At 38.9% G+C, this 26,917-nt stretch overlaps 2 protein-coding genes and 1 non-coding gene across 5 annotated transcripts in view; 1 reads left to right on the forward strand and 2 right to left on the reverse strand.

Annotated features, from left to right (window-relative positions):
* The window catches only part of sema5a (sema domain, seven thrombospondin repeats (type 1 and type 1-like), transmembrane domain (TM) and short cytoplasmic domain, (semaphorin) 5A), a 236,376-nt gene that overhangs the window by 204,892 nt on the left and 4,567 nt on the right, over positions 1 to 26,917 (reverse strand). The window contains exons 1-2 of one of the 3 annotated variants that reach the window (XM_060824786.1): positions 2,572 to 2,743; positions 1,307 to 1,356 (exon numbers count right to left, since the gene is read on the reverse strand). The exons of 1 other annotated variant lie outside the window; for it this stretch is intronic. The gene's annotated coding sequence lies outside the window, so the exon portion shown is untranslated. Of the gene's footprint in view, positions 1 to 1,306; positions 1,357 to 2,571; positions 2,744 to 26,917 lie in introns of those variants that run through there. One more of the 3 variants, XM_060824787.1, reaches the window with a different exon arrangement.
* The window catches only part of LOC132816195 (semaphorin-5A-like), an 89,334-nt gene continuing 75,682 nt past the window's right edge, over positions 13,266 to 26,917 (reverse strand). Inside the window, exon 13 of the mRNA XM_060825692.1 lies at positions 13,266 to 13,288. Coding sequence (XP_060681675.1) covers positions 13,283 to 13,288 — 6 coding nt within the window. The 3' untranslated portion in view covers positions 13,266 to 13,282. The remainder of the gene's footprint in view (positions 13,289 to 26,917) is intronic.
* Positions 13,455 to 13,523, forward strand: LOC132816266 (small nucleolar RNA SNORD123). The gene has a single exon (XR_009644762.1). It is a non-coding gene; the product is annotated as a small nucleolar RNA SNORD123 (small nucleolar RNA).

Here is a 26,917-nt window from a genome sequence, read left to right on the forward strand (position 1 = left end):
TGTTAGCCATCGATTTTTTTTAAAATATGCATCGTAAAGAATTCAGAGGTACGCTGCAACATTTGTTTTATTGTTTTAAGTCAGATGTGTAAAAAAGTTAAATCAGGACATCAGTGTACCGACTGCTCCAAAATGCACCCTGCTTGAGCACAAAAATTAATTCTTAGTGCTATAATGCATTCAGCCAACAACACCACTGCCAGTACAATGTGAGCAATTTACTTATTTGTAAGCTGGTTGTTTCTAGAAAATAAATTGTCAGGGTACATATATAAATCCTCAGCGTACCGGAATGTAACAAAGCAACAAGTCATCGAAAGATAGCTTAAGTAGTGCAAGACATTTATTTTCAGATCCAATCCATTATTAATGTCAAACTGCATATTATTGTGTCTAAAGAAACTTAAGTATTCAACTTTTTTTTCACAATCTCACCCTCTTCTATGAAATACAACTTCAGACAAACTTGTTACAGCATAAACAATGTTGCATGCTGGAAACACTAACTGTTTCTCTGCTCACAGATACTCCCAGACCTGCTAAGTTTCTCCAGACTTTTCTACATTTGTTTCAGATCTCCGGCATCGACAGTATTAATTGTGTGTTGTAACTCTAACACTTTCTGGATGAGTTATCTTGCTCTTTGATATAGGAAATCAGTAACAACGTATAAAAGATAAAATTATAGAACATAGAACATAGAACATAGAAAGATACAGCGCAGTACAGGCCCTTCGGCCCTCGATGTTGCGCCGACCGAATCCTACCTAACCTACACTAGCCCAATAACTTCCAAATGCCTATCCAATGCCCGCTTAAATGACCATAAAGAAGGAGAGTTCACCACTGCTACTGGCAGGGCATTCCATGAACTCACAACCCGCTGTGTAAAGAATCTACCCCTAACATCTGTCCTATACCTACCACCCCTTAATTTAAAGCTGTGTCCCCTAGTAACACCTGACTCCATTAGTGGTAAAAGGTTCTCAGTGTCGACCCTATCTAAACCCCTAATCATCTTATACACCTCTATCAAATCTCCCCTAAACCTTCTCTTCTCCAATGAGAACAGCCCCAAGTGCCTCAGCCTTTCCTCATAAGATTTTCCTACCATTCCAGGCAACATCCTGGTAAACCTCCTCTGCACTCGTTCCATTGCCTCCACATCCTTCCTATAGTATGGTGACCAAAACTGCACACAATACTCCAGATGAGGCCGCACCAGAGTCTTATACAGTTGCAACATGAAAATTGTGCGGGACTGACTTACAAGTTAAAACAGAAAATGCATTAGTAAAAATAATACCTGTCACAAAAATGGAAATTGCTAGAAAATCTCAGCAGGTCTGGCAGCATCTGTGGGGAGAAATCAGAGTTAACGTTTTGGGAGCAGGACCCTTCAGTTCTTTGTCAATTAAACAGAATATCGGAACCCCATTAAATAATTAAAACCCATACAAAATAAACCCCCCACACACTTTAAGCAAAGTAGTTTAAATCACTATTTACAGGACTAACGCAAGGATTATCCTGTCAATGTCTACCTTCGAGCGTCTCCAGTTTATCTCATCGTGTTCAACAGCGCCCCCAAGCTGTCACTATGTCAAGTGTAAATTATCTGTTCCCAATACGGAGTTAGATGTGGATTACTGCACATTCAACAGAACGATCGCGTTCAACTTTCCATCATCTACTGCAAATCTGCACTCAATAAACTATTAACATAAATGCGCATCACTTTAAAAGTGCACACAGAAAACATTGACAATACTTATCAAACACAAAAACAAACCCTAATCCCATTGAAGGTCCGTTGAATATCATGACTCTGCTAATGACAGTAATTGCTGAGAGTGAATCGCGAAGGTCCAAAATTAGAATGAACGCACAAGTGCGATGGCAACAGATTCCTTTGATCAAATTTCTTAACGCCGGGGGATTTTTCACTTCATTCATGAAAGGTCGCATCCAGATTTAAACATTCGAGACAGATAAATTAAAGAGGTTAAACTTTCCCCACTCCTCCCTTCCCACCCCACACACACACTTAAGTCCACGAAGATGTAAATATTGGAATGTAGACAAGGTGCATCTTCGTTAGAGATGGGAATTTGTCTAAAATACAATCTCAAACACCATCAAACTATTCGACGTAATAATTGCACAATGCACTGATCATTTTGTATTCTCCAGAAATTCACTCAATATCGACACTAAATTAAAACCGCAACTCTAGTATAATCAACTCAAATTGTTGATAACCATACTCACATGATCCTTCTTTTGCATGAAAATAGCACGTCTTAAAATTAACCCGATTTCTAATACAACTGCAATGTCCAGAAAGACAGCAGGCTATTTGTGTGCGCTTTTATCTATAAATAACAAACTGACCACCGAATGCAGTTTGCTCGGGACTGTGATCAGACTGCACACATTCGCGCGGAGTCTCTACGTTCTGTTGTTGTTGCAGAACTTCCCCGCACAATACAAGCAGCTCAGAACACATTCTGCAAAATTATGCGTCTGGTTATTGAAACATGTACTTAAACGAACATATTCTTGACTTACCGAGTAAATACTCCAACTTCCCAAACACATCTAGTTATTTATCTATAATGCAAACAAAATCTCTCGGGAGGTCAAACTTGCTGATGAGTTTGGAGTAGTTGTGAACACTGTTTTGAGTGAGCGTTCTCCGCTTCTATCCTCTCTCTGAAGATCAGTGTATCACTGCTCCGCTCTCATCCCAGCTCTGTCTCTGCTCTCTGACGCCCCACGCTATTAAATGGTGCCGTCCCAAAACGGGGGTGTCACAAGTCACATAAATCAAAACATTTTCAGCACTAATGTCACTTCTAGCTGGAAAATGCTATGTTACCTTCATCTTGCTGAATATTATAATACATAGCGAAATTTCACTCAGGGATTGAGTTGCTAACAGTCCAACACTCACCTCTTGATCCCGTGAGATTCCGATCTCTCCCCTTCAGCTTCTCTTTAGCACATTCCAGCAGTTTGCAGCTTCTGAGACGTGGCATTGCTCCGTCCCCTCAGTCTAACTCAATACTTACCGCAGGTACAGTCATTTAAACTACACTTGGGAAGAATTTATACAAAACTTCGGGTAATTATTAATCATTTGTAAAATAATGTAACTATTAAATTTGTATGCTGTTGTAATTCAGCTAAAAGTTTAGCGATAGTCTACCGTTACAATTAAACATCTGGAAAGTTTTGCTTTGATGGATGTTAACTTCTGGTTTATTTGTTCTTTTACTATTGTATGTTTTGGAATTGCAAGCTATTATTTTATATTCTGTTATTACATTGAATATTTTATATGGCTGTATTATCTAAATATCTATTTCTGAAACAGTAATTGAAATCAGATGCCGTTTTCAACAAATTTTATAAACTTCACAATAAAAAGACCAAGCTTTATAAATATTAAAATGTATTTTCTCAATTGGCAAACGAATTGCTTGGATTTGCATTTGTCACCCACTTAAAGTGTATGTTTTTTAAAAGTTTTAAAATGTAACATTCGACTTCAAAAAATTAAACACTAACAGTACTGACATTCAATTTTTCGGAATCACATGTACTTTGATGGTAGTCCTGTCTTGACATTTTACATTCTCGATTTATTTTTATCTTACGATTACAGTTAGGGAGCAAGATAAACTAACAGCTGGTAGAGCAACTTGAAACCTGATGTTTTACTACACACACTATTCATGATTGCAAGGAGCTAGATTAAATTAAAGATTAATACTACAGTAAGTGATTGCGGGGGTCGAGTTGGAGTCAAGGTGAGGATTTATAATACAATAGTGATTGTGAGCCACCAATTGGAGTTGAGGTGATGATCAATACTACAGTAGTGATTCTGATGAAGGGCTTATGCTCGAAACGTCGAATTCCCTATTCCTGAGATGCTGCCTGGCCTGCTGTGCTTTGACCAGCAACACATTTGCAGCTGTGATCTCCAGCATCTGCAGACCTCATTTTTTACTAGTGATTCTGAGGGCCTAGTTGGAGTTAAGCTGAGGATTAATAATACAAAAGTGATTGTGAGCCACCAATTGGAGTTGAGGATTAATACAATAATAGTGTTGGGAGGGTTTAGTTGGAGTTAAGGTGAGGATTAATAATAGGGTACTGATTGTGAGCCATCAATTGGAGTTAAAGTGAGGATTAATACTACAGTAGTGATTGGGAGTCATCAGTTGGAGTTAATACTAAAATAGAATTAATACTGTAATAGTGTTGGAGACACCAGCTGGAGTTGGTGAGAATGAGGAGTGAGACAGTGCAGTTCTCACCCTGGACCGAGGGTGGCGCTGCTGCTGTTGGAGCAATGTGACCGCACGCACTCTCACGCCGGTGTTTTCCGCGGGAAAAGCGGCTGCCTCTGCCCGCAGGGACACATGGGAAATGGAGTTCCAGATGCAAAGTGCCGGCATATGACAATGATAATGTCCCAGAGCAGACTACAAAACCCACAGTGCAGCGAGACTCCAGGGGGCACCAAGCTTCCAAGGTTACCATTATCTCTTAAATCAAGTATCTAAATAAAAATGTCATTTCAAATCATTTGACATCGGTTCCAAAATGCAGTATCCTACCACATGTGGACAGATAGAGCCAAGTCCAGTGACAGGGTTTTGACATCTGTCTTTCCACCCACTGAGAGGAGAGAATTCCTGCTTTTCCACTCATGGGATGATACTGAGACCTCCATGTACTGACAACCAAATAAATTCAGTCATTTTACTGCTGCCCTGTTACCAACACTGTGAATATGTTCTTAATGCTTCCAATTTTCTAAGGCCATTTCATATCTCATCCTCTCTCATCTCCTCAGGTACCAATAGCATCTTCACAGTCTCAGCCACAAATAGGCCAGCTCCACAGCCATAATCTCTTCCTCTATATCTGAGGAAAAAGGCATAGGTCCCTCAGAAAAGACACCAGCAAGACTGCCTCTTGCACCTTCCACTAGGTCAGATGCTGACGCCTCGGTGGATACTTCAGCTAAAGTACGGTTGGGATCACATTCTAGTGAGTACATCACAATCATGTTTCCACAGTTCTTCAAGGAAGAAACACACCAGGTCACTGGCAGAGACCTGGCACCCAAGGCAGGAGAGGATCCCATGGAGTCAGCCATTAGCAATTTCATCCACTGACAAGCTGACATAAGACAGGACCAACAGGGATGTTGTCAGATGCACTGGGTGAACTGACTCGGAAGTTAGAGGAGAGAAGGTTGTTAAGAGAACAAGCAAGGACCTCCTGATATGCACTTTGGTCAAATTCATGAGGTGGGTGCTTGTCCCTCTGTACAATGAAAGATGCAAATGTACTCTGAAGTGTGCCATTGAAGTGGAATACTGTATTCAAAGTGATTTGGAAATGTGTCCTGGTATAGCAGGTTCATGACTGATGCCAGCCTCTGGTTTGGTGAGTAGGTGGTTGTAAGCAGTTCCTGCCCATGCAATGTAAACTGAGACTTTGGTGATTGCTTTCCAAGTTGGAAGCCCAGTGAAGCGAGCAGGGAGCCACCAGTTACCCACTCTGACTTTCAGGAAAGAATTTGACATGTCTAACTTTTATCCAGTGTGTGGGAGAATAGGATATCAATGAAGATTAGGTATGAATGGCAATAAGTACAAATAAGCCTCTCACTGCTCACGAGCAAGATTGTCTTCTTACCATTCAAAATTTGGTTGCAGAATTGGACTTTACTATTTCAATGTTATGAATCCCATTTTTCTAATCTTGCCATATTTTCCCAACTGGTTCATCATAGGCAATGGGAAGATTACACCCTTGATCTAGTCTTAGTTATCCATAGTATTAATTATGTATTCACCTATAATGCAACAACTTCAAATATTGTAAGCAAAAAGCAGCACCTCCTTCCCCCTTTTTCACCAAATTCCTAACCATAACACACTAGGCTATGGTGAGAAATTTGGGGAAATCTGGTAAGATGTCAAGCACGTGCTTTTGAGACATCACGGCCATCACATTTTCCAACCAAATTCCAGATGTCAATACAAGATTCTCCCAAGTGAGCAATGCAAGTCCTATTAATGAGGGTTTTGACTCATTACTACCCTCATACTACCCAATTTCACTTCATTCATTTGTGTTATATCGTCGCCAGATAAAAACTCAATACCTAGAATTTCTGACATGAGTTCAGGTAGCTGTTGACTCCAGATCTCTCTTCCTGCTCCAAAACTCCATCTTGAACACATGGCACTAACATGTGAGGGCACTCCTCCTGGGCAGAGGCTGCACAAACCCCACATACAGAGAGATCTGACATTCACCAGTTGAACCACCTCATCACAGTACCTCTCCGATTCATGTACAATACACTTCTGCACTTCATGTTGCACTTTGGGAATGCACTGGCGCCTATTGTATCACATAGCACCTCTGCATTCTTTTTCTGTTTGCCCCTTAGCCAGAACCTAAAGACTTAGAGGGTTCATGTGTTGCCTTTCTGCTCAGCATGGACTGAAAGCCAGAGAGTGTGTCATCAATCTCGGGCCTGGACGTTTAGGTGTCCGATATTGTCCTATCTCAATGTCACACCTAAAGCAAATACCAGCAGCCTACATAGCAAATACATTGTACATGCATCAATCAAATAGTCGTGTCTCCAAGTCAAAGTGGAGTAGTCCTCAGTCAAGTCTGGGAGGGCTGCTGTCAGTCAGAAGAGGGGGGGGGGTTTCCTGTATGGTCAGTCAAGGGTTTCATCCAATATTATTTCAAGGGTACAAGCACGGTTAGTCGGCACTCAAGGAGGTGCAGTACCAAAGATAGAGTGAGCATGAAGTGGCAGAGAAAAGATGGTGGCATCTATCCTGGCATGGCGGAGATGGAAATTGACCTTTCCATGACATTGCTGCATATTCCTTCGGATAGTTGAAACCTCTGTGACCGTGGCATGTGGGCTGACAAGGAATGGTGGCATAGCCTTCTCTGCTGGTCCTGAGGGGAGAGGAAGGTCCTTCGCTGCATTGCCCCATCCACAGGACCTCAAGGTCCCTGTCTGCAAAATGTCACACCAATTTGCACTTATTTACCACGTTCAAAGCAAATATCATGTAGTATGCTGGGAAGCTGTAGATAGCCAGTGATTGAGCAAGTGCAAAGTAGCCTTTTAAATAGCACTGGTGCCAGGGACCTTGGAATTTCCTAGTAGTAGCAAGTGGCCTACAGCAAATGGGAGATTTAGGCTAGTAGGGTGCCATGGGGGCATGGTGAATACTTTGTGTGGGAGTTTAGGGTGATAAATGAGAAAACTCAACAGGCCTCATCGAGCAAAATCCTCCATGAACTGACTGTTAGCCAATTTCGAATCACATTCAGTCCACTGTATATGACCACGCTGTACACCAACTGTTACAGTTTATTTGTCAACATCTTTTCAAGCCACACCCAATTTTCCAGAATTCATTCAGTTATCTGCGCAAAGTAATTAGTTCCCAGTCAGACAATCAGTTACTGTTGAATGTTGGGAGCCAGTGGTGGGCACCCTCAGTTAAATTTTGCCTAGTTTTACATTATTTTCAGTTCTCAAAACTGTAAATTAATTTTGAGAGGTTAAACTACATTTCAGTTGGAGATTATTTAGTCACAACTTGCCAGGAAATTCCCCACTCTCATCAAATTCTCAGTTCTCATCCTTTATGATGCACATTGTTTAAGACCACGCTGCTACAATGGTACAAATGATATTACTTATCATTAATAATATTCCTTATAATCCACTCAACAATTTACGATTCTTTGGATATATGCATAAATTTACAATGTTATCGTTATATTAACTTCACCATTTTCTCAAAGTATAATGTTCTATTGAAGATGTTATTCTTGCATTGCTTTTTCACCAAAACAGAATCTGAAGTCAACAATAATGTAGCACAGTTGAACTCACATTTTGTTAATACACCTGGAACTGTAAAAATATTGACTGGAGAAAACTACACTCGATATAATAGCAAAGGCAACTTAAATATATGTCACATCTTTAAAATTGTAAAATGGGTGTGTAGTGATTGTAACAAGGTCAGCCAGGTGGATCTCATAGAATACGGGTTCCCTAATTGCGGCTGTTAACTTGATCCAATCAGGGAGCCCTGGCTGACAGCTATAAACAGGGTTTCCAAGGTTCTGCTCACTCTGAGGGAGTCAGACAAGTACTATGCACACGTAAGTAAAGGGTGATGGAATACCGTCCTCTGTGGGATTATTTCAAGGTGCTTACTGGAGCATGGTGTGACTAAATTTGACACCAGGCCATGTAAGAAAATAAGCAGAAAGGATCCAAGGAAAATTAAGAAAGCCTATTAGAGGAGGGACATATAGAGAGATTTGGGAAGGTAATTCCAGATCTTTAGCTAAAGGCACAGTCATTAATGATGGGCTGAAGAAAATAGGTGTTGCGCAAAAGTTTTGACATGAAGAAACACAGTTCTTGAAAGGTTGTAGTACTGGAGGAAGTTACAAAAATATGGAGCGTGAAACAATGAAGGGATTTGAAATTGTGGATGAAAATTTTAAATTGGAGACATCACTGAACCAGGAAATGAACCAAATAAGGGTGATTGAATGGAACCAGATATGAGTCAGAATATTGTACATAGGCAGCATTTAAAATGTTTATTTCCCATGTTAGTATAAAGTTAATTTGAAAATTTCAGTGGCAGCCACATCAAACAAAAGTGTTAAAGTTGATTTGATTTTATTGCTCTGAAAATGATCTCAGGGATCTGAAATTACAACTATTCATCTATGAGCTTTAATGAAACATCCCTATAGCATCCGAGAAGCATTATACAACTAAGTATCTAAAATAAAAGTGCCATCAGTTTTCTGGTTTACAGCTGTTTCTCTCCAAGCTTCTCTTAGAATACTTGGCAATTTGGCAATGAATTAAATCATTCTTAATTCATACGTTTTTACATGTGAATTTTATAGTATCCATTGAAAGCCATTAGCACAATGGGATATGATCTCAAACAGAAAAGAACAACGATTGCCCAACAGTCAATGTTCTTAGAAGTATGATTTAATTTATTCATTCTGATAATACAAAGTATTGAATAAAACTTTTTCTTAGATATAATCTCATAATTTACAATTCTTTGGAATTATAAATTGACAAATAATGAACTATTTCAATAGCAATTACATTAAGGAGAACCATGTTAAATAAAAAAGGAGCAAATTTTGTTTCCTTGTGAAAATTATGATTCAGGGAATCTAAAATGATTTGAAGTTAAGATGCAATCCATGATCTAATTCACATTCATTTTCTTTCAAAACATCCAGTATTAATCAGTGAGGAAATGTGTTAATATTAATTGCTATTCTTTCCATTTGTTTTTATATCTGGAGTTTGCAGCATGCCTAGAAACCTTAAATAAGATGGACTTAATCCTCAAGGTGAAGGTCAAGGTTGATTTGTGATTCTGAACACTTGCTTGAGAAGGTATGATTTAGTTTAATATTCAAATCATTATTTAGCACAGGTGGACACACAGTTTATTTATGTGTGTTTGATGTTCATTGTGGGAAAACTGTCAACATTTGTCACTCAGCCCAGATCGTTTGGATAAATGTGAACTGACTATTGAGAGTCAGCATGGCTTTGTCAAGTATAAGTCATGTCTAGTTAATCCCGTTTAATTCTTTGAGGATGTCACTAATTCAATGTTCTAATTCAATAGGAGTATGTACTTATAGGGAGAAGGTGCAAAACCTGACGTATTCTTGGGAAATAAGGCAGGACGGGTGACGTGTCAGTGGGGGCGCACTTTGGGGCCAGCGACTATAATTTTATTAGTTTTAAAATAGTGATGGAAAAGGATAGACCAGATCTAAAAGTTGAAGTTCTAAATTGGAGAAAGGCTAATTTTGAAGGTATTAGGCAAGAACTTTCAAATGCTGATTGGGAGCAGATGTTCACAGGTAAAGGGACGACTGGAAAATGGGAAGCCTTCAGATATGAGATAATGAGAGTCCAGAGACAGGATATTCCTGTTAGGGTGAAAGGAAAGGTTGGTAGGTGTAGGGAATGCTGCTTGAGGAGAGAAATTGAGGTTTTGGTTAAGAAAAAGAAATTGAGTATGGAAGAGTTAGAAGAGTATAAAAGCAGTAGGAGTATACTTAAGAGGGAAATCAGGAGGGCAAAAATGGGACATGAGATAGGTTTGGCAAATAGGATTAAGGAGAATCCAAAGGGTTTTTATAAATACATTAGGGACAAAAGGGTAACGAGGGAGAGAATAGGACCCCTCAAAGATCAGCAAGGTAGCCGATGTGTAGAGCTCTTGGAGATGGGGAAATAGATGGTGACATCTTGAAAAATGCCCATATTACAGAGGATGAGGTGCTGGATATCTTGAAATGCATAAAAGTAGATAAATCCCCAAGACCTGAGCAGGTGTACCCTAGCACTCTGTCGGAAGCTAGGGAAGTGATTGCTGGGCCTCTTGCTGCGATATTTGCATCATCAGTGGTCACAGGTGAGGTGCCGGAAGGCTGAAGGGTGGCTAATATGGTGGCAATTTTTAAGATAGGTAATAAGAAAAAGCCAGGGAACTATAGACCAATCACCCTGACATCGGTGGTGGGCAAGTTGTTGGAGGGAATCCTGAGGGACAGGATCTACATGTATTTGAAAAGGCAAGGACTGATCAGGGTTAGTCAGCATGGCTTTGTGTGTGGGAGATCATGTCTCATGAACTTGTTTGAGTTCTTTGAAGAAGTAACAAAGAGGATTGATGGGGGCAGAGTAGTAGAGGTGATCTATATGGACTTCAGTAAGTGATTCAATAAGGTTCCTCATGGGAGACTGGTTAGCAAGGTTAGATCTCATGGAATACTAGCCATTTGGATACAGAACTGGCTGGAACGTGGAAGACAGAGGGTGGTGGTGGAGGGTTACTTTTCAGACAGGAAGCCTGTGACCGGTGGTATGTCACAAGGATCGGTGCTAGGTCCACTTCTTTACGTCATTTATATAAATGATTTGGATGTGAACATAGGAGATATAAATAGTAAGTTTGCAGATGACACCAAAATTGGAGATGTAGTAGACAGCGAAGAAGGTTACCTCAGATTACAACGGGATCTTGATCAGATGGGCCAATGGGCTGAGGAGTGGCAGATGCAGTTTAATTTAGAAAGTGCGAGGTGCTGCATTTTGGAAAAGCAAATCAGAGCAGGATGTATAAACTTAATGGTAAGGTCCTAGGGAGTGTTGCTAAACAAAGAGACCTTGGAGTGCAGGATCATAGCTCCTTGAAAGTAGAGTTGCAGGTAGATAGGATAGTGAAGAAGGGATTTGGTATGCTTTCCTTTATTGGTCAGAGCATTGAGTATAGGTGTTGGGAGGTCATGTTGCAGCTATACGGGACATTGGTTAGGCCACTTTGGAATAATGTGTGCAATTCTGGTCTCCTTCCTATGGGAAGGATGTTGTGAAACTTGAAAGGGTTCAGAAAAGATTTACAAGGATGTTGCCAGAGTTGGAGGATTTAAGCTATAGGGAGAGGCTGATTTCTCTGGAGTGTCAGATACTTAGGAGATTGAGGAGTGATCTTATAGAGGTTTATAAAATCATGAGGATAGGATAAATAGATAGTGTCTTTTCCCTGGGGTGGGGCAGTGCAGAACTAGAGAACATAGATTAGATTCCCTACAGTGTGGAAACAAGCCCTTCAGCCCAACAAGTCCACACCAATCCTCTGAAGAGTAACCAACCCAGACCCATTTCCCTCTGACTAATGCACCTAACACTACGGGCAAAGTAGAATGGCCAGTTCACCTGACTTGCGCATCTTTAGACTGTGTGAGGAAACCCACTCAGACGTAGGGAGAATGTGCAAACTCCACACAGACAGTCGCCCACAGCTGGAATCAAACCTGGGTCCCTGGCTCTGTGAGGCAGCAGTGCTAACCACTGAGCCACCATGCCACCCCATAGGTTCAGGGTCAGAGGGGAAAGATATAAAAGGGACCTAAGGGGCAACATTTTCACGCTGAGAGTGGTGCGTGTATGGATTGAGTTGCCATAGGAAAAGGTGAAGGCCGGTACGATTACAGCATATCTGGATGGGTATATGAATAGGATGGGTTTAGAGGGATATGGGCTAAGTGCTGGCAAATTAGGCTGGGATATCTGGTCGGCATGGACGAGTTGGACCAAAGGGTCTGTTTCCATGCTGTATATCTCTATGATTCTGACTCTAATTATGTGGGGATTTAAAGAGTTAAATTAGGACAACAGTTTGCACAAACGTGGCTTGTATTCCTTTGAGTAAAAAGGACTGCGATATAATTGCATCAAGGTCTTTAAGTTCTTAAAATGATTCGATAAGGCTTATTTCAAGAAACTATTCCCTCCAACTAGAGAATCAAAACTACACTGACATCATCTTAAATTTGGAATAACACTTTCACACAATGGTTAGCAGAAATCTGGAATTCTTTCCCTTAAAACATTGTGGATTCAAGAACAGTTTATTTTCAAGGCTGGAGCTAAGGCAGGTGAAATGAGTTTATTTACTGATCGGTTGTGATTTAATGAATGATGAAGCAGACTCAAAGATGCCTTTTCCTCTTCCCCTGTCTCAAAGTGAGAAACTTCTTTATTTTTAACAAAATAGTAATTATTAACCGTAATTAAAAATAGTATTTTCCTGGTTAGCGTAACCTTCAGTTGAAACATTGCAATAAAAGGTTGCATTAAAGAGGAGACTGTTCAAGTTGATGGAGCAGGGATCTGATATTGCCTGAAGTAACGATGCTATCTGTTGCCTGATACACATTGTGTTTCTCTCTAAATTTTCATGTATCAGTTTGGAAATTTGTTTGTATTATTATTTCTTATTCCATCTGTTTTTATGTCTGGATTTTGCAACATCCCTGGAAATCTCTAACATATAGGACATCATTCTATAAGCAGTGAAACGGATTTCCCAACACTTAAGCTTTTAAAAGGTATGCTTTCTATTAATGCAAACAATCTGAGGAACAGCACTTACTAATGATACAATGCATCATTCATAAAACATTGTCATGGACAGATCCCATCATTTACAAGTCATCAGATTTATAAATAACAGATAACTTTACTATCATTGAACAGAGTATTTATAACAGCACTATCAAACAATAATTTTTCAATTGTCTATGTTGTCTCCTCTTTGAATGCTTATAGGTGTAGTGCATTGAATTCAAATCATCATTGCTGGAAGAGAGAGAAAAAAATTAAAGTTGTAATTATTCTTACCATATGTCAGAATCTATTTAAATTACTGTATTGCTTGTTAATATGAAATTAAGTTGAAACATTTTACCAACACTGTTAAGAAAAGAGGGCCACATTAATTATGTTGGAGCATGTTGTATTTCTCTGTGAAAATGATGAAATTGGGGATCTGAAATCATCTGAAGTTAAGATGCCATCCATTTCCTGATTCACACTCTTCTTTTGTCTATACTTCTACTGGTATATTTATCAGATTTCTAATTATTTATCATGTTTATTTTATATCTGCATTTTACAAGGTTCTTGGAAACCCAGAAGATGATGACATCCTTCAAGACAATAAGGAATTAAATTTAGGAGTCACTGGGGACACTGCCCAATGTAGAAGAAATTTTACTACATTAAATAAACATGCCCGGGAAATAATCAAGTTTTCTTGTTTGTCTTTCCATCAAGGACTGAATGTTTCTTGGGAAATGTCATTAATATTTTATCCTTTATAAAATTCTTGCTAATCTGCCACTCTCAACCCTAGGATGTGGGTACAATTACAGTGTTTAAAATACATTTAAATAAGTACATGAATAAGAAAGGTTGGAGGGATATGGGCCAGGAGTAGGCAGGTAGGACTAGTTTAGTTTGGGATTATGTTGAGCATGGATTGGTTGGGCTGAAGGGTCTGTTTCCGTGCTGTATGACTCTAAATAAATTACTCTTTTGATGATAGTATTATGTATTAAGTCCAGTTCTTTACAACCTCAGTTGAATACAAAATTGTTGTCTTCATCTGCAAACTTTTCATTGTTCCATTACTTTTAATTATACAACTCATTAAGTCCAATGTGTCAATGTTTATCAATTGTTTTTTCAATATTAGCTATCTTTTGACACCTCTTTCTAATCTCCACAACTATTCATTGAACTTTCAGCCATTTTACCCCATATTCTACAACTATTTTCCTGAACACTAATGCTTTGCTAATATTTGTGTCTTCTAGCTGTTAAGTCCACTGCCAGTGAAAACAGTTGCTCCTTATTTAACCTATTAAAAACCTGGATTGTCTTGGAATGTAAGAACCTGTATTTAATACCCCCAAAACCTTCTATGCTGTCGGAGAACATTCCAACTTCTGTAGTCTTTTCACTAAACAGAAGACTCTTATCCTGATACAATTCCAGTAAATCTTGGCACCTTTTTCAAGGCCTTGGCATCTTTTTGAAAGAATGGTGTCCAGAATTGGACTCAATGTGACCCATTTTAACTTGTGCAAGTGGGTGAGCTTCGAATAGATTAAAATTAGGTCCAACGTATCCACTTATGCCTAACACATGAATTATACAGCTTTAGCATCATTTTTTTTTGCTTTCACAATCTACCAACATTCATAAAACCCAAAATCTCATATAGTCATTTAATAGGTTTAGCAATCTGTCAGGCCACTTTTGAAGATTTCCACACCAGAGTTTTTTTTGGTTCTTCTATGAATGACTGAGATTGCCAAGAGGTAAAAAGTGCTCTATTGCCATGTTCATGCAAATTAAAAGTTATTAGGCTCAAATATTCTCTGGAAATAAACAAACTGCCTTGGTTCCAGGAGTACAGTGTGATAATTCTAATGTTTTTGCACAGTTATAATTATAGGTATTGTCTTCATTAGAACTCCAATGTGTTATATAAGTATATTGCAATAATATTGAAACAGTACATCCCAAACCGGAATCAAATTGAAGACAATTTAATTATTTCACATTAATATTTCTCACAAATCTTTGCATTTAACACATTTTTAACAATGTGAAAATTTGTTTTCCTGCATTTCATATTCATTATGTATCATAGCTTGAAACTTTATTAATTTCTAAACTGTGAGCTATCTACATAAAATAAAATGAAAAATGAATAATTCGGTTTGCTGTCCATTAGAATGGTAGTTATCGACATTAGCTGCCTCAGATCTTCTATTTCCTATTAATTCTTTAACTACATAATCAGAGGACAATTTACAATCTCTGGGATATGAAGTAAAATACAGAGTGTACTGTTTACAAGAGTCTCCAAAACCAAATGATAAAGTTATGTTTTGTTATTATTTAGTTTTGGGACTGAACCCAAGGGACAGACTATTTTTATTGACCTACTTTGCTGCAACTCAAAACTAACATAGAGTCATAGAGATGTACAGCATGGAGACAGACCCTTCGGTCCAACCCGTCCATGCCATGTTTCATGATTGCTGAGAACAATGTAATTCCATCACACAAAAAATCTTGTTTTTTAAGAAAACAGTTTAATAGGGCTGAATCAAGTTCACAGACTCATCAATAAAATTGTTTCTGATTTCTGCAGTAGTGTTTGGCAATGTAATTAAAATAACATCAATGTTGGAAGACCAATACAATGATGGGAAAACTAAGTTTAATCTCTTTCAGTGTGATGGGGAGAGATCAAGAATATGAGAAAAATCTGGTAATGAAATGGGAAGAATATAATGAGAAAAATATGAGAAGAATTTGGTAATGAATTTATAGTGTAAGATACAGGAAACAACATTTAAATTGTGATTGTCTCAGATACTTCAAAAGGTCTTACAGAAGAAACAAGTCCTCAGCTCAGAACTAAATCTTTTAGTTTTCTCTTAATGCTCTTTTGTTTCACAATGTAAATGCTTTCAGCACAGATAATAAGATACTAGACACTTCACTATCTCAACCTAATTTTCTAATGAAATGTTTACATGTAACCTTCTCCACAAGAATTTGAGAAGTTCAACTTTTCAAATATTTACCAAATTCTTCCTTTACTGGCCTAATGCCAAAATGCTCCAAGAGAGAGGTCCTGTCAATATAAAGTATTCTCTCAAAGCCTTCACATTTATAGCCTTGTATTTCAAACTGAAAAAAAGTATATTTCAAACTATGTAAAGAGACATGGTAATAATACCAAAATGCATTGAAAATTTTGAGTAATAATTTTAAGAAATTGTTTATGAAGCACTGTATTCCTTTACAATGGTATCCCTTCATCATTGACTCCGATATTTACAAATCTTCTAAACTAAAACCCTTACAACTGTATCTTTTAACATGAGACCTGCTTTTCTAATCAACCTATTTAAGGTTGTTATTATATACCTTTGGAGAAGGTGGGACTTGAACCCAGGCCTCCTAGCCTAGGAGTAGAAACACTACCAATGTGCCACAAGAGGGTCTGACTGTAGAATTTACAGAATTTTGAAAGAACTGCAGATGCTGGACATCAGTAACAAAAGCAGAAATTGCTGGAAAGGCTCAGCAAGTCTAGCAGCATCTGTGGAGGGACATAAGAGTTGATGTTTTAGGTTCAGTGACCCTTCAGAACAGTTCTGAGATGTTCTGGTAGTGAGGGAGGGTCACTGAACCCAAAACATTAACTCTGATTTCTTTCCACAGATTCTGTCAGACATACTAAGCCCTTTCCAGTAATTTCTGTTTTGTGTAGAATTTATAGTTCAATAAAAGATTAATGTCAGGTTTATCTTTTAAATTCGGATTAGATTGAACTTAGGTCAGACTAAACTGTCAGCACATGATTCCCACACACAAAGCCATGTTAACGAACCCTAACCAGTTCTTGCCTTTCCAAATACATGTAAATCCTGTTCCTCCGGATTCCCTCCAACAACTTGCCCACCACTAATATCAGGCTCATCAGTCTATAGTTCCCTGGCTCTTCTTTACCACCTTTCTTAAATAGTGGCATCATGTTAGCTAACCTCCAGTCTTCTGATACCTCACCTGTGACTATCGATGATACAAATATCTTAGCAAGGGGCCCAGCAATCACTTCCCACAGAATTCTAGGGTACAGGTCCTGGGATTTATCCACCTTTATACGTTTACGACATCCAGCACCTCCTCCTCTGTGATATGGACATTTTTCAAGGTGTCACTATCTATTTTCCCACATTCTATATCTTCCATGTCCTTCTCCACAGTAAACACTGATGCAAAATACTCATTTACTATCTCCTCCATCTCCTGCAGTTGCACACATAGGCTGCTTTGCTAATCTTTGAGGGGTCCTATTCTCTTCTTGTTACCCTTTTGTCCTTAATGTATATATAGAATCCCTTTGGATTCTCCTTAAACCTACTACATACAGACATGGACTGTTTGAGGAATCACAATTGGAGCTGAACATTGTGCAATCATTGGAAACTGTCCCCATTTGTGACCTTAATTATTGAGGGAAGGCCATCATCAAAACATTTAAATCTGGTTAGACTTAAAACACAGCCCTGAAGAACTGATCGTTATTCTGGCACAGTAGTAATGTCCCTGCCTCTCTGCCAAGACACCTGGGTTCAAGTCCCACCCATTCCAGAGGTATGTAATGATATCACTGAATGCATTGATTGAAAAGTCAATCTCTACTGTGAGGTATTAGTGCAATGATGCCCTAAAGCTATTCTGCCACTTTGCACAAATGAGTTTTGCATTGACAAGCCTCTACAGAAGATTTAAACAGCACATTAACCATTCGGACAATGGCAGCAGTTTGAACTGAGTTATGTTAGATCATTGCTTTGCTGCAGTTGGAGCATCACCCAACATTGAAATCTAGAAGGTTGCTTTGTTATTGGATGTGAATAGTAAAGCTTCAAAATTGTTTGTGAACTTGCATTTGATCTTGAACCCTCAGAAGCAACATTTTCACTGGGCAAGGAACCCCAGAATGTCTGCCCGAAGATCATTAATCTGGATCTGGAATCTAGGAAAAGGAATGAATTAGTGTCGACTGTAGCTGAGTAATAACACTCTTGTCTCCAAGGCAGAAGGTTACAGACTTAAGAGATGTTCCAGAGGCTTAAGAACACAACCCAGTAGTGAGGGAATACTGCTTTCCCTTTTGCGGATCGCACATCAACCTGAGGTACTGCCTATCCTTTCAGGTGGATCTGAAAGATTTCATGGGACCATTTGGAGGATGGTCAGGAATATTTATCTCTCAACCAACACCACAAGAACAGATGATTTGGTCATTATATATTGTAATTGGTAAGACTTTGCTGTGCTCATATTGGCTATCATGTTTACATTATTTCAGCAGTACTACAGATGCACAACTCATTTGTAACCAAAACCCCATTGGCTGTAAATGAAGTTAACACCATTCCCGTTTATTAATTGTAATTGCTGACAATTGTGAAGTTGTGAAAAGTTCTACATAAATGTAAGTCTTTTTCAACTTCTTTTGAGTAATTTTGACATTAATTTTAAAAAACTGGTTTATTACTATAACAAGCTAACTATTTAAACAGAAAATTCATCATTATCTTTAACAACACCAAGGATTTGAAATGATTTACTTTCAAATAACACAAGTTGTTTCTAAAGTGTATAACACTGACATTATTGCCCAAAGTATTAGACTTATTGATTATACAATATAACAGTAAGATCACAAAGTTGGATCATTAAAAGAGTTTACTAAAACAAAATTATTTTGAAGCTACATCCTTCAAGTTATCTACTTACATTTACAACAATAAAATAGAACTGTTATACTACAATTTCAGTTATTTGTTTGCACTAATAAATTGCCAAAATGGTCATGGCCACAGTGTAGGTAGAACTACAATAGTCTCCATGTGGATTGGAATAGTCAATTGATAAAGGAACCCTGAGGAGAATTTATAGATTGCATTTGGAACAGTTTCTTGGAACAGTATGTTGTAGACCAGCCACAACATTACTACTTTAGGCTATTTCAGATTTGAGGATGCATTGTGAGGCAAGTTTAATAAATGATGTCAGAGTAAAAGATTCTCCAGGAAACAGTGACCGTAATATGGTAGACTTTAGATGTCAGTCTGAGAGGGAAAAATATGAGTCAGATACAACTGTTAAGCTGAAATAGTAAGGAGCTTGTTCAGTGTTGCATGCAGCAGAGTGAGATAAAGGCTGAGTAGGTTACTGACAATACTGTTGGAAATTTAATCTTGTGTGGAAATTCTAGTCAAAGTGGGGCAGAGATGCTTTAACTAGTGTTTACTGCACAAAGTAAACTCTCCAGAGATGAGTAGAATAGGGTAAAAGATGTGGATCAAGAAGATTGCCTGCAGTGAGACTATTAGCAGACTATTGTCATGAACCACAACATGATGTATGCACCGGTAAAGAAATTGATCGGTGTGTGGGATTGATGAATGTTTCTAGTCTTTAAAGTAAAAGTAAAGTCTTTTATGTTTAATTCTCTCGTGTTTTGTTTTCTCATTTCTTTAAACTGCTGAAGTATTGGATTTCTCCTGTGGAGGTTTTGTTGTTTAGTTTATAAAAATGAAATATCATTGCAGTAAAGTGTAAAGGGCAGAGAATCTCAAGTAACAAAGTCAAATACAATAGCGATGATAGAATGGGTGATGTGTTGCTGCTGAAATATGTGCAAGTTGCTGGACACCAACATAATCCAAAACAAACGCATCCATATTGAAAGGAAAACTTTGGAGTGGAGTTGCAAAGCTGGAATTTCAGTTACAGACATTCCACTACGTCAGGGAAGGACAAAGTTACCTGGACACTTTGCTGCAGAAGGTGGTCACATCCCTCACCCCAAGTTCAACAGGTAGGTGTGACATCAAATGAGGCAAGTTTCAGGACCTAGGAGTAACAATTGAGGAGCCTTCGCCCCCTCAACTGTCCAACATTACAAGGTTCTTGTAAGCCGTGCAGACAAAACTGTGCACTGCAGGGAGCATGAGTAAAGTGACAATGGCACCTTGGTACAGGGAACTATTAGAGAAGGGAGAGGAAATGGAAATGTAGCAATGCAAGGGAGGCACAAGGGATATAAATACTGTTCTCTGTAGCTGAGAGTGGGAGTCCTGAAAATTGTTGTCTGCCCAGTGCCAGGGTTAAAAAACATTTAGGAGCTAAATTAGAAAGAATCACAAGGTAATAATCTCTGCACTACAACCTGAGCCACAGACAAACTGGCATAGGGTAAATAAAGTTAAGGAGTTAAATGTGTGGCTATAAGATTGGGGTGGGTGTAACGGGTTTTAGTTTGTGTACATAATTCGGGTAGATGGGAGCACTTCAAGACGGATGGGCTTCAGTTGAATTAGTCTCCTGGTGAATCAAATAATTTGGACTGTAAAGAAAGCTTTAAACTGATTAAACTGGGAGGATGGTTTCAGAGAAGGCAAAGGGTAAAAGGATGTGGTAGCATTACATAACAACTATTTGGATAATGATACTCAGAGTGAGACAGGATGGGACAGAATACACAAACATAGAAAACCAGAGTAATTAATCAAAAGAGAAAATAATGGCATAAAGGCAAAATTAAGGGCTCTTGAGTGCTTGTAGTATTAGTCAGAGCAAAATAGATGAATTAATATCACAAATACAGATTAATAGAGATGAGCTTATAGCCATTACAGAGACATGGATACATGGATATCAAAAATAGGAACTAAATATTCAGGGGGTATGTACATTTTCAAAAGGACAGGCAGAAAGGAAAGTATGATGGATGACATTGTTGGTATAGGAAGAAACAATCTTGAATCAGGAGACATAGAGCCAATATGGATGGAGGTGGCACTGTTCTGTAGGTCCACTAACTTTTGCTAAATGATGGGACAGCACATAAATCTGGAAATTATGAAGGTGTATAAGAAGGCACTTTATTCACCATAGATGACTTTAATCTTCATGTAAATTGGAATAGCAGATTGACAGCAGTAGTCAACATGAACAATTCATGGAGTGTATTTGGGACAGTTTCCTAGAACGATACGTTGTGGATCCAACCAAGGATCAGTCTGTTTTGGATTTAGTGATACATAATGAGGCAGGGTTAAAACTGATGTCAGAGTAAAATATTGCCCTGGAAACAGTGACCATAACAGTAGAATTTAGCATTCGGTTTGAGAGGGAGAAACTTGGGTCAGAAACAACTATGCTACACTTAAATAATGGTAATTATAAATTTACGAGGGCAGAGCTGGCTGGAATGGATGGGGAAAGGAGTTTAGCAGCAAAGGTGGTTGAGAAACATTGACAAACATTCAAGAATATAGTCTATGTTTCACAGCAAATATATAACCCGGGAAGGAATAAGAATTCTAGGAAAGGGATGAGCCAATCATGGTTAACCAGGAAAGTTAAGGATAGAACCAAATTGAAAGAAATAACATAAAATGTGGCAAAGATTTCTGGTGAACCAGAGGATTGAGAAAGTTTTAAAACCCAACTAAACATGACCAGAAGCAAAAAAGGACAGGCAAGATAAACTTTGAAAGCAAACTTGCAAGTAATATTAAGATAGTCAACTAGAGTTTCCTAAATAGATCAAAAGGTCGAGAGAAGCCAAATTGCATTTTGGCCCCTTAGAGACTGAGTCTAGGGATATAACCAAAAGCAGAAATTGATGGAGACACTCAGCATGTCTGGTAGCATCTATGGAGAGAAAGCAGAGTTAATCTTTCAGGTCTAGTGACCCTTCTTGAGAAGTGATTGTAGATAGCAAAAGGTTGATATATCTGCTAGGCAAGAGGAACGGGAAGGAGTAAATGATAGGTGGAGATGGAGCCCAGAGAGAGAAAAAACAGTTGGGCAGACAAAAGAAGGTAAAGGTCAGCCCAGGAGAAAGAATGGTCTGAGACCATTAGTGGCTGACAATGTGATGACAAGGCCTGATATGTGGGGGTTGGGGTAAGGACATGGGAGAAGGTGCTCAGGCACAACAATTATTTAACTCAATATTGACTCCAGAAGGTTGCAAGATTCTCAAGTGAAAAAATGTCATGTGCTCAAGGGGTTAAAGATCAATAGGTCCATGGACCTGATAGGATGCATCCTTAGATATTAAAGGAAGTAGATAGTGCATGCAATGGTTGTAATCTTCCAAGAATTCTCAGATTCTGGAAAATGCCAGAGGATTGGAAAACTGACAATATAATATCATTTTTAAAAAAGGCAAGGAGATAAAAAAAAAGAAGTAACCATCAGACAGTTAGCTTCACAACTGATTTTGGAAAAATCTTTAGAGTCTTTTATAAATTATGTAATAGTAGAGCATTTAGAAATACATACTGTGCTCAAGAATAGTCAGCATGGCTTCATACTGCAGGACGGTACCAGACAATTTTTAAAAATCCTTTGAGGAGGTAACAAGCAGTTTAGACAAAGGGGAAACAATGAACATGATTTATTTGGATTTTCAGAAGATGTTGGCTACTTAATATGATAAGAGCTCATTGTATCAGAGGCAGTATGTTTCAATTGATGGAGGATTGACTAACAATGAAAGAGGAGAGTTGAGATGAAGAGGTCCATGTTGCAACCTGTAACTGTTGGAGTGCAACATGGATCAGTGCTGGGGCCACATTTATATTATTGACTTGGAGAAACAAGGTAAATGTATTATGTCAACATATAATCAACACAAAAATATTTGTAAGGGTGACTCAAACAGTGTACAAAATGACATAGGCAGGCTAAGTGAATGCATAAAAAATTTTGCAGGTGTAATATAACGTGAGAAATGTGAAATAATGAACTTTGGCAGAAAAAGAGAAGATGAATATTATTTAAATTGATAAAGAATTTGCAGAAAGCTACAACACAGAGGGATTTCGGAATCCCTTTGCATAAAGGACAAAAGGCTAGCAATCACATACAGTATGTAATAGGGAATGCAAATGGGAATGAGTGCAGAGAACATTGACCAAATTGATTCCAGGGGTGGCAGGACTGACATATGAGGACAGATTGAGTCAGTTGGGACTGTATTCACAGGAATTCAGAAGAATGAGGTGGAGATCTCTTAGAAACCTGTAAAATATTAAAAGGACTAGACAGGCTGGATGCAGGAGGAATGTTCCTGATGATGAGGGTCTCAAATCAGGGGTCATAGTTTAAAGATAAGAGGTAAACCTTTTTAGAACTGAGATGAGGAGAAATGTATTCACCTAGACAGTGTTGAGTCTGTGGAATTCATTATCTCAGAAAGTGGGGTTGAGGCCAAAACATTGTGTGTCCATAAGAAGGATGTAGATATTGCTCTTGTGTCTAAAGATGTCAAGGGATATCGGGGGAGTGCGGGATTAGGGTATTGAGCTCGATCATCAGCCATGATCATATTGAATGGTGGAGCAGGCTCAAGGGGTGGAATGGCCTACTCGTGCTCCTAACTTCTATGTTCCTGTGTTTCCTCTCGGACAGTTTTATCCCTTTGGAGACTGTTCCAAGATATTTGCAAATTAGGGAGATGATTAGGCGTAATGGGTCAGGTCATGGATGTAAATCTTACCATTACATGCCTCCAGTAACAGAATGGCTGATAGAAAAAGATCCAAGTCAGTCTTGAATTTTTAAGCTGAGCTAGTTTCATGCTGCTTCAGTTTATAATTATGTGCTCTGACAATCTGTTCTAAATGTCAATAAACCATCATTGTAGATGTTCTCTAAGAAGCTACATGGAGTCTTGAATTAGCCTAGTCTTCAAAATACAACCTATCGGAAATAATGCATTATTATTCATGAACCTTGCTCGTTATTTTAAATCTTAAGAATCCTTGATACTGGTGTGTGACTTAATGGGAGTTCTGAAGAAGGGCCACTGGACTCAAAAGTTAACTCTTATCTCTCCACAGATGCTGCCAGACTTGTTGAGTTTCTCCAGCAATTACTGTTTTTGTTTGCTTGTTTGTGACTTGTGTATGTTTTAGCATTATTTGTCACATTGTACATATTCTACTTAGTAGTACTGATCACAGTTGATTCCTTGTGTATTGACGCCAGTATTTTACTTCAACCATTGGATTGCTTAAAGAATATTAACCATGATCAATCTCTGGAAAAGAAACCCTGGGGAGTCTTTGGAAAAAATACTTATTTTAAATCAGATAGATTTCGTTTAAAAAGTACTTGTTTGGGATACAGTGAGTAACTTGAAACATGACATGGTAAAGGAAAGGTGAACTCGGGTCTATATTTTCCAAAGTTCTCCAACATTTAGTGGTTTCCACATGCTATCACAGGACACTGTTCATGTCCAACTCGAGCACTTGGGATTCACGGAAAAGACAGTAAAGTCTACCTTATTATGTACAATGTCAGCTTGTCAAACAAGACGGTTTTTAACAGAACATCAATGAATCTTAATAGTAGTAAACAAAATTAATCTCTGAAATAAATTAGTTCAGAGGTCACATTGCAATATCATTATCAAAGAAGGCAACACTCTTATAGATTCAGCTTGTTTTAACTTCCTTCAAACTTCTGTATTAAAGTATTAAACAATAAATGAACTCAGACAACAAGTTGCTTCCTACCAGATAAAATGTGGGGGAAGGCTAACTATTTGTTTATCTATCTGTTTGCTTATCCTTGTGTAAATAACTTCTGCAGCATTTATTTACATTTTATTGAAAAAAAACTGCAATTCTTTCAGAATATGTCAATGTATTTAGAGATAATGCACGTTGCAAGAACATTTGGGAAATGAGATTCTCATTGGGTTCATCCTAAGAGAATAGATTCCCTACAGTGTGGAAACAGGCCTTTCAGCCCAACAAGTCCACACCAACCCTCCAAAGAGAAACCCACCCAGACCCATTTCTCTCTGACTAATGCACCAAGCACTTTGGGCAATTTAGCAGGCCAATTCACCTAACCTACTCATTTTTGGACTGTGGGAGGAAACCAGGGCACCTGCACACAGACACAGGGAGAATATGCAAACTCCACACAAATAGTTGCCCAAGGCTGGAATTGAACCCAGGACCCTAACACTGTGAGGTAGCAGTGCTACCCACTGAGCCACCATGCCATCCTATCCAAAAGGCAAGAATCAGCTGTGTAAAAAAAACTGAAAGAACTGTGGATGCTAGCAATCAGAAACAAAAACAAAAATTGCTGGAAAATTTCAGCAGGTCTGGCAGCATCTGTGGAGAGAATGCAGAGTCAATGTTTTGGATCCAGTGACCCTTCTTCCGAACTGACAGTAGCTAGGAAAAAAGTTGTTTTTTTTTATGCAAAAGATAGGATTGGGGGAGGCAGAGCCCAAAGAGAGAGAAAAAACAGTTGGACATTCAAAGGAGCGGATAACGGTCAGCCTAGGAGAATGAATAGCTACTAATGGGGACTATTAGTGGCTAACAATGGGTCGTATATAATGGCAGACCATATGATAACAAGGCCCGCTGTGTGAGGGTTAGGGGAAGGACATGGGGGAAGGTACCTCAAGCCTTAAAATTGTTGAACATGATATTGAGGCTGTAGAGTTCACAAGTGGAAAATGAGGTGTTGTTCTTCCAACTTCTGCTGAGGTTTGTTGGAGCACTGGAGCAAGCCTGAGAGAGAGATGTTGGCCAGGGAGCAAGGTGGTGTTAAAGTTGCAGACAACTGGAAGCTCAGGTTTGTTTCTGCAGACAGAATGTCGATGTTCTTCAAAGTGGTCACTCAATTTATGCTTTGTTTCCCCAAAGTAGAGGTAACCACTTTGTGAGCAGCGAATACAGTAGATTAAATTGAGTGAAGTACAGGTAAAACACTGCTTCTCCTGGAAGATGTCTTTCAGCCCTTGGATACTGAGGAGGGAGGAAGTAAATGGGCAGGTGTTAGAACCTTCTACAATTACAGGGGTAGGTGCTGTGGGACTGGGGGGTGTTGGGAGTGAAGAAGAGGTGGACCAATGTGTCTCGAAGGTCACGATCCTGTGGAAGGCTGACAGGGAGGGGAAAGGAATATATGTCTGATGGTGGTATCCCACTTAGGGTGGCAGAAATGGCGGCTAATGATCCTCTGGACGTGGATGCTAGTGGAGTGGTAGGTGAGGATAATGGGCACGCTGGGAGAGAAGAAAGGGGATGAGGACTAAAATGTGGGAGATAGGGCAGATCCAGCTGAGGGCCCTGTCAAATATGGTGCTAGGGAATCCTCAGTTGAGGATAAAGGTGGCCATTTCAGAGGCTTCCTTGTTGAAGTTGGCATCATCAAATGCAACAGAGACGGAGAAACTAGGAGAAGCTATAGAATTATAGGAAGTAGGGTGTGAGGATGTACAGGGCTAAAGTGGGTACTGAAGATGCTGGAGATTAGAGTCAAGATTAGAGTAGTGCTGGAAAAGCACAGCAAGTCAGGCAGCATCCGAGGAGCAGGAAAACCAACATTTCAGACAAAAGCCCTTCACAGTCAAGGTAACAATGAGAGTCAGTTGGTTTGTAATGTAAATATTTGCAAAGCAGAATTTACTTTTCAGTAAAGGAAAATAAGCGGGGATAAATTAAAAGGAAAAATTAGGCAACATTCCTTAATGACCACCACCCATTGGTTCTGACATCCAACATTATGAAATTCTTTCAGAGATTAGTCATGGTAACATCAACTCCAGCCTCCCAGATCACCTTGATCCTCTACAATTCACCTACTGTCACAATATGTCCAGGGCAGACACTATCTCCCTGGCCCTTTCTTCATGCCTGGAACATCTGAATAATAAGAACACCTACGTCAGACTAATATTTATTGCCTTTAGCTCTGCCTTGAACAGCTTAATCCAGCAAAAACCCATCTCCAAACTCCAAGAGCTTGGTCTCTGCTCCCCTCTCTGCAACT

The sequence above is a fragment of the Hemiscyllium ocellatum genome, chromosome 5, assembly GCF_020745735.1.
Source record: "Hemiscyllium ocellatum isolate sHemOce1 chromosome 5, sHemOce1.pat.X.cur, whole genome shotgun sequence".
Classification (NCBI taxonomy): Eukaryota; Metazoa; Chordata; class Chondrichthyes; order Orectolobiformes; family Hemiscylliidae; genus Hemiscyllium; species Hemiscyllium ocellatum.